The 8,227-nt window shown below is 43.6% G+C and overlaps 1 protein-coding gene across 1 annotated transcript; it reads left to right on the top strand.

Annotated features, from left to right (window-relative positions):
* The first annotated feature begins 1,657 nt into the window (after positions 1-1,657).
* On the top strand, positions 1,658-5,909 carry LOC134418003 (homeobox protein NOBOX-like). Its single transcript, XM_063155854.1, has 4 exons — positions 1,658-1,914; positions 2,421-2,728; positions 4,778-5,083; positions 5,633-5,909. Exons 1-4 carry the CDS (start codon positions 1,658-1,660, stop codon positions 5,656-5,658), a joined length of 897 nt encoding a protein of 298 aa, XP_063011924.1. The 3' UTR covers positions 5,659-5,909.
* Positions 5,910-8,227: the final 2,318 nt, after the last annotated feature.

The raw sequence follows: 8,227 nt of genomic DNA, 5'->3' as shown, positions 1-8,227 counted from the left end.
GAACAGCTGTCATTACTGAACTGGAGCTTTACCTGGATATAGAGTGCTTTTCAGGTAAGTTGTGCCCCCCATGGCTGCTGTTCCATAACATTTGTGTTATTCTGGAGCACAGTGGTCAGGACAACCAGTGCTAAAGAAGGGTTTAAAAAAATCAGAAGAGATCTTCAGTTTCAGTTCCTAAACCAAAACCCAGGAATGCAACAGGTACACCTGAGATGCTGCCGGGCATGGATAAATAGTGTGATCAAACAAAAAAAATAAACCCCTGAGAACTGCCTGAGTATGTAAATGCTTTAGAGATGCCATCCTAGATTTCGCTTCAGTTTTCTGACTGAGCCCAAAATCAGGGCTATTGAAAACTTGAAAAGTTTTCATTGAAACATTTGATTCCTTCTCTCCATGGCTGAAGAGAGTTGGGGAAAAAACAGAATGTGGCAAGGTGCACTAAGAGACACAAAACTGCCCAGCACACTGGGCAATCTGAGAAACAGTGCTGCAAGATGTTGAAGTGAAAACTCCTCATCAGCTCTCTGGAAATGCATTCCAAAATTCTCTAAAGGCTGCTAATACTTGTTGTGGCATCTTTATGTTTAGGTTTGTGTTGAAGGCCTTTGAGTCACACCTGGTGGAGTGCATTTGATGTTACTCTCTATGCCTGTAAGAGTGAAGTGCAGCTGCAGACTTTCCCTGAAAACTTTGCAATGTGTGGGAGAGCTTCACCTGGGCAGCTGGTGATATTTTCTCTTCTCTTCCTCATCCTTGAGCTGGTTCAGCTACACTGGAGAAAGCATTGCACCTTCCTGCACAGGTGATGGCTGCATTTGTGAAGAGAGAAACCATTTGTTAATTACCATAATAAGAGAGAAACTCATTTGCTTGCACCACGCCCAAGCTTCTTGAGCTTTGTGTATAATTGTTACTCTGGATCACCAGCATACCTGATTCTGATCGTCAATTTCATTTCTTCTATTGTGTCTTTCCACAGAGGCTGTTCTGTAGGAAACTGTTCCACTCTCCTTTTCCAGCAGAGGAGACAGGTCACCAAACAAGATTCTACCAACAAAAAGGTGTTGTTTCCTTTCCCATCTCTCATCTTCTTTTTCCCAAGGACCTTCAGCTGCCATTTCTACTTTTTAAATTTTTGTTTTTGGCATGATTCATCAGAGGCCCAAAACGAGAGTGAAAATGTGTTTCAAAACAGCCTAGACAGTGGATTTGTAAAGACATAGCTTTGTTTCTTTCAAAGCACAGTTCAATTTTCTAAAGGGTGATCTGTGCAGCACACTCCTCCCAGAGGATAATAGAAATGGAAGATGACTGGGGATTGTTCCTGGCTCTTTTCCAAGAAGTACTTTGCTTCATTTGGCTGCCTTCTTGAGAGCTGGATAAAGATAGTATGTAGAGACAGAAATCACAAAGGTAATTTTATTTAACCAATAAACATCATTCTGTGTTCCAGAGAGCTTGCTACTACTCCCTTTTGCTTCTCAACAGCAGTGCTGGTACTCATTTACTTTTATTCCCATCAATAACATCCACTCTTTCACTGGCATCTTGTTTTTCTGTCCTGGTCCTCTTGTCATTTCCTCTGCTTGCTCCTGCAGATTCCCAGTGTGATGGCACAGTGTGACAGTCTGTTTTATTCACAGCCTCCTCGATGGTAGGAATGTTGGCACCCTGTGAAGCACAAGTTCAGAGCAAGGCGCTGCACTTCAATCCCAGCAGCATGGAGTGCTTCCCTAATCTTCCCAGCCCTCCTCCCATTCACAGGGCCAGCCTGCCGCTCAGCCTAGCCTTCCACCCCCACAGCCACATTGTTCCCCTGATGCTGGACACGCCCAGCAGTGAATGCAGCTTGGCCAGTCAGGAAAATGGCTCCACGGAATCCTTCTCTTACAGCGACCAGAATCAAGGGTAGGGGCAGATGAGAGGGTCTTTGAGAGACATGAAAAAAGCAGCCCCTGGGAGAAGTCTTGGGAGGGTGAATGTGGGACAGGGGATGAGGAATTAGGTGGAAGCATTAATGAAAAGTGAGAGGCAGATGTGACGATATACTTTAAAGGGAGTATGAAAAGCTGTATAAAGTGCATAATAGGACAGGGTGGGTGCCTGCTATGAGACAGGTGCTACCTGTACTCAGAGTGCTCTCAGAATTGCATGCCTGTCAAGTGAAAGTGAGGATATTCAAGCTTTGGATCGTGCTTTGGAGAGTGGGAAGATAATCCCCACTCTCCCACTAATACCCATTGTTCAAAACTCTGCTGTGAAAGCACTTTGCTCAAGTGGCTTTTGTTGCCCTTGTCCTGTGCCTGGCATTTGGGAGGAAGGGCTGGCAGTAAAACAGTTGTTAATTGGATAGGTTGGTGTAGCTGTTGACCCTCCTTTAATCTCTGGGTTGCCTCTCTCCTTGCTCTCTGCAGCTTCAGTTCACCAGCTTCCTGCCCTTGTCTGGAGCAGCTGGAGCCTGCAGACAACCTGGAGGCCACCTCCTGTCAGTACAGCAGCCAGGGGGGAATCTATCAGCTCTCCCAGTTGTGTCAGCAAGGTCACCTGGCCAGCAATATGTTCTCCAGTGACCACCTTCCTCCTCCAACACCCCTAGAGTCCCATCCAGCTTTCCCTGACTTACCTGGCAACAGTGGAGCCATAACCTACGGAGCCACACGAGGCTATGTACAAAACCACGCAAGGGCACCAGTCATGCCACAGCAGCCAAGTGACAATTCAGGTAAATTTCTGAACTATTTTGGCATCTCCCTCCTCTGGATTTGCTAAATAATACCCAGAAATATTCAGCATGATCAGTGGGTTCACTAATGACTGTGACAGAAAGAAGGAGTGGTCCACATGCCTGCACAAATCTATAGATGTGCCCATCTTTCTCTCACTTAATTTCCTTGTATGCTTGGGTTTTTTTAAAGTGCTGAGTAACCCGTTCATGTGAATCAAAAGTTACTACCCAGACTGCACATGTCAGGAAGAGCATAAAATGTGAATGTGTCAGATGGTGCAGAGGTTTTGGCTGGACTGGAGAAGTAACTTTTGTTTTCCAAGAGTGTCCTGTTGTGTACATGAACATCCCTTTGTTGCATGTGGCGGAAGTCAAGGGTGCAAAGTGGAAAAGGTACCACAGCAGATGGGACAGTTGGAGGTAGTGAGGAAAAACAGCCTTCTCTGGCTTCTGCAGAAACCAGTTTGAAATCATGTTATGTATCTTATGGTAGTGCAAAAGAAGAGAGAGACAGGAGCCAACAGAGTATGGACATAGATTCTTCCTCTGACTTGAATTTGCAACAGCACTGAGATGAAGGCACTTCAGCATAATTTTCTGAAAAAAACCCCAAAAAGACCAAACTCCTACGTAAAAATGGCATTGTTGATCTCCTTGTTTTGTGTTTGGGCTTTGTATTTTGAAGTTATTCAAGCCCAAGTATAATCAAATGACAAACTGTTGTAGTTAATTCATTTAGACTGACAGGTTTATTAAATTAAGGTCGTGCTCCAAAAGCTCCATCCCTTGTCTTATGACATGAGAGAACAGAGAGTTTTAGCCCACAGATGCTGCTGCTGTTTTTGTACCAGTTCTGTGGACCTTGTCAGGGAGGGAAGCCTAGCTCAGTCTGACTCACATCAGGCTGCAAGCTGGCTCCCGTCCCCACTCTTCAGAGCTGACATTGTTCAGGACAGGTTGGTAGCACCCATGCTATCTAACACATTTGGCCCTGCTTGCCTGCTCTAGTTCCAAGGTATAATTATTATTTTCTGTGGTTTTTCAGTCTGAAGTGCCAGAAATAATGAGAGGGCTGTGCCCCAGACTGCATCAAATTAAATGTGTTTCTAGCTTGATGCCCAAGTGTGTGTTGCATTCCTTGGGGCATATTGTATGAGCATCAAGGGATGTGTAAAGGTTTAAGGTGGTGAAGTTGGAAGGTTGTCAGAGGAACAGAGGCAGAGTTGATATTCTCTTACTCCATACTTTTGTCCAGAGCACAATCAGCAGTGAATGGCTTTTCTGTTATGCAGCGGTGATGACCAAGTTCACAGAATTATAGAATCCTGGAATGGCTTGGTTTGGAAGAGACCTTACAGCTCATCCACTTCCAACCCTTTGCTATGGACAGGGACACTTTCCACTATCTCAAGTTGCTCAGAGCCCCATCCAGCCTGGCCTTGAACACTTCCAGGAATGAGGCAGCCACAACTCCTTTGAGTTCCAGTGCCTTACCACCCTCGCAAGGGAAGAATTTCTTTCTGAAAAGGTTCCAGGATTCCTAAAGTGCAGGGCAGGAAACCAGTCTATCAGTGCAGATGCACCTATGAGTCTTACGTCAGCACATAAGCAAGTAAGCAGCTTAGTTGAATTATGAATATTAATTAACAAAAACATTCCTGGTTTGCAGCTTTTATAAATGTAAGTGAAGATTAGGTATCCATCTTATGCCTGGCAGAACTAACTTGGAAAATGGGACTGGAAAAAAAAACTGGGGGGATATCTCTACTGTCATTACATACACTCAGGATCAGTGCTGAGTGACATGGATTTTTTTTTTTTTTAGATTATAACAATGCTATGAACTTTGTAAGCTTTTCTTCCTAAGAACCGTGTTTTGGTTAAATACACTGCGGTGTAAATAGCAAAGTGATCCTTGCTCTGTGTGTGATGTCTGCTGCACAGCAGTGCTGTGTTTGCACTGAGTAAAGCACAACACACACATCTTGTACTACATAGATATTATTTTCATTATTCTTTTTTTCTTGGTGGCTTTTCCCTCAGCAGATATCCCTGCCTATCCAGCTGTGCCCTGGAGTGGTTCCTACATGCAGGGAGCTCCTTTCTCCGATCAGGACAGGTTGCATTCTCAAATGACTTTTTCTAGCATGGCAGGAGGGCAGTACTTCACAGAGCCATATCTCCTTCAAGTGCCCAACAGAACAGTACTGGAATTCATGCCACAGACTGGAAGACAAAAGGGAGTGACACCACCAGAGCAAAGTTCCTATCAGAGCTACCAAAAAGAGGCAGAGTTGGCAGCACTCGCTGAAAAAGAGGACTTAGAGAGGAGCAGCAAGAAAGGAGAGACTGGTTGGTAACCAGCTAAATGTTTTCTTGGGGAAGGAGGAGGGGAAAAAGTTCCAAGGCAGCAGTAGGTCCCTTGAATGCAGGATGAAAACTGTGGCATATATTTTTTGTGAGCTGCTGCCTGAGACAGTTCCCATGATGTTACACCTATCTTATACCTAGTTCTTAGATCCATCTGTTTTTTGAAATGGGGACAGAAGAGTCAGTAAAACAGGTGGCAAAGTTCTGTATTTTCTCAGAAATCATCTGCTGTGAGCTGTATGGCTAGACAGAACTGATTATTTCTAAGACTTCCAGAGGCATGAACACTTCTCTTCAAGGCAAGACTTGGAGAAGGGGGAGGGAGGGTTTTCTGTTTGGATTCTCAGGCTTTTATCTTGGAAACAGAATTACCTTATTCTAGAATTGTTGAAAGGTGTCATATATGCCATAAATATTCTTTGAAAGGGTGTCTTTGTGGGGGATGCATATCTAATTTTGAGATATGAAACATTTGGAAAATTCAAGGTAATTTTGTGTCACATTTTCTTATGAATCTGGGTTTTTTTTCAGAAACTGAAGAAGAAACTTATGACTGAAGCAGCACTCCGAGAAAAAAAGGAAGAGGAAATATTGCTATTTTAAACTCTGCAAAACAAGAGTCAAAAAGAGACAAGGATAATATTATTTGCAACAGATACACTTTTAAATTTATTTTTTTGGTTGTATTTTTTTTTTCTTGTTGCCATGATTATTTTCTTGCTGAAGAAAGAAGCAGGGATAAGGGATATTTCACTCAATCAGAGTTCCTGCCCTGTCTTTTTTTTTTTTTTTTTTTTTTTTTTGCAAATCTCCTGTCTTTATCCTTCTTAACAAATTCTAATAAATTCTAATCTTGACCAGCCCTCAGATAGGAAAGAGGAGACAGGAGCCAGAGTCCCATGGGTGAAAATTTCAGATCATGCAGGTGTCAGAAGGTGTGGCTGCTGTCCTGGAATACACAGGAAGATAAACCAGAAGGAATAAGATATATGCAAAACAGGAGGAGAAACTCTAGCAACTAGGACTCCAGACCGCAAAAGAAGTGTCATTGGAAGTCCACCACTCATTTGGTGCTAGCCTTGAACTACTTCTAAAAAAAACATTTTTGTTGTAAAACTATAACAATAAACAGCAGCAAGACTGTAACTGTAAATGCTAGCAGTGTAACCAGATCCCTGTCTATTATTAATTGCTTTAGCATCCCATTTCAATTGATCTGTTTGAGTTTGGCTTGATAGTCTTGGCTCCTGCTTTGCCTGGAACACATTTAATCTTTTTCTCTAAAATCACTGGTAAGCAGCAGAGGACTCCAGTGAAGAGATTGTTCACTCTGAGAGCAGTCCCCAGGAATTGTGCTTCCCAGAGGAGCTGTAACCACCTGGATCTGTAGGATGTGTAATATGAGTGGCTAAAATGGATGTCAGGCTCTGTTCTTGTGAGGAAGGACCATCATGTTGTAGGAAGAGGGCCAGGCATTTCCTTTGTTACTTGCTGTGTTTAACCCTGAGTCTTTCCATTGGCTTTTAGACACAGACAATGCTCAAATCATTTTTATATTTACTGTGATGTGGGTGTCCCTCTTGTACCTTGTAAAATAAGACCTGCTAATGCCTATTGTTTCAGTCTGGCCATGGAGTGTCTGGCCGGAACTGGATGCTGCAGCTCCTTTCATTTTTCTTCCTCCTGTAGAACACTGGTTTATGTCTGGCAGTGGCTGAACACTACTGAAAGACTAAGTAGTATAGCCAGGGACAGATTTTGTGTCTACAGCTTTGTGTGGCTATTCCAGAATTTCCATTTCCTACAGCAAAAGTTACTTCTTGCCTGTAATAAGCTGAGAATGGTTGGGAATGTGCATGAGTTCACTTGTTTCACTCATCCTCAGCTGAACAGCCTAAACCAGTATTTTCAAGAGGTGTGAGTAGGAGTTCTCATTGCACTTACAAGCCACTCTGAAAGCTGTTCCTGGTGACTGCAAAATTCATCATAGTGAGGACTGGCTGGGAATCTTGCCTGGATCCCAAACCAGCCCTTCCAGGTTTGGAACAGGACAAAGCCAACAAAATGTCAGCTTGCTCAGCCCTACCTGCCCCTTCTCCTAGAATGAAGAAAATAATTGTGTGCTTTTTGAGAAATGCGCATTTTCAGAAATAGGGTTTTGGATGTGGTCTGGTGGCAGTCCCTACCCCAGCTCACATCATCTGCCTACAGCATTCCCAATCTGAATGTGACACTGAGCACTGAGTTTTATGTGCTGCAATCTCAAAAGGTTTGGGGAGTGAATGAGCACAGTGAAATTTTTGAAATGGCCAATCCTTTTATATTTAAGCTTTTGGATAAAATAGAAACTGAGAATGGTCTGTTTTATTTCCATGCTCATACATTAAACTTGCCAGATATAATTGGCCTTGGACTTTTGAATGGTGATTTCTTTCCTATCAGAAAGAGGAGGAGAGGGTAGGAACCTGAGAGTACATGGATGGCCAGATTCATCCTCTCTGTGCTCCTGCTGGCTTTGGAGCCAAACCAGAGTTAACCACAGACAGGATTTTTTTTCCCAGTGCTGCCTCTGGACGAAGCAGTGACAGCCCTTGACCATGTGGCAGGTGTCCCACCAAGGTGAAGAGCCATCCATCCTTATGTGACCCTCCCTATTGCATCTGCAATCCACGCTGCACTGGTATCTTGGAATCCCAGCATTCCAGGCTCCTTGTGCGGTCCTCCCTGCTGCAATTTGTAGTGGAATTAGGTGTTTGTTGGACAAGACGCCATGGGTGCTTTCATTAACTACTCCCTTTTCATGTAAAGTCTCAACAAGGCTCATTTTGTTAGAGTGATCAGGGTCAAAATTCCAAATTCCATGGCTGCCTGACTGGAACCTCCTTTGAAGTGTGGAGAATTGTTTTGCCTCTGTATTGTCATTTGAAGTGGAAGTACCAAGCAGTCAGGATTTTGGAGTGAGTCAGACTTGCTGCAAATAGAGAAAGCTGTGTGTGTTATCAACTGTCGTTGGGGGTTTTTTGAGTTGTTTTTCGAGGTGACAGGGCTGATTGTGGATGTATTTCTGTTGGACTCATGCAGTAGTACCATGGCTGCAAGACTGGAAATTAGAGTGAGGGTACTGTC

The sequence above is a fragment of the Melospiza melodia genome, chromosome 4 (genome assembly GCF_035770615.1).
Source record: "Melospiza melodia melodia isolate bMelMel2 chromosome 4, bMelMel2.pri, whole genome shotgun sequence".
NCBI classification, from domain to species: Eukaryota; Metazoa; Chordata; class Aves; order Passeriformes; family Passerellidae; genus Melospiza; species Melospiza melodia.
The sequence above is the reverse complement of the archived record's forward strand: the minus strand, read 5'-3'. Positions and strand labels throughout refer to the sequence as shown.

Bases quoted from the DNA above. Each gene is read 5' to 3' on its own strand.
- LOC134418003 (XM_063155854.1), top strand. From the start codon at position 1,658: ATGGTAGGAATGTTGGCACCCTGTGAAGCACAAGTTCAGAGCAAGGCG. The intron at 1,915-2,420 runs GTAGGGGCAGAT...TGCTCTCTGCAG, and splicing joins TACAGCGACCAGAATCAAGG to CTTCAGTTCACCAGCTTCCT. The intron at 5,084-5,632 runs GTTGGTAACCAG...GTTTTTTTTCAG, and splicing joins CAGCAAGAAAGGAGAGACTG to AAACTGAAGAAGAAACTTAT.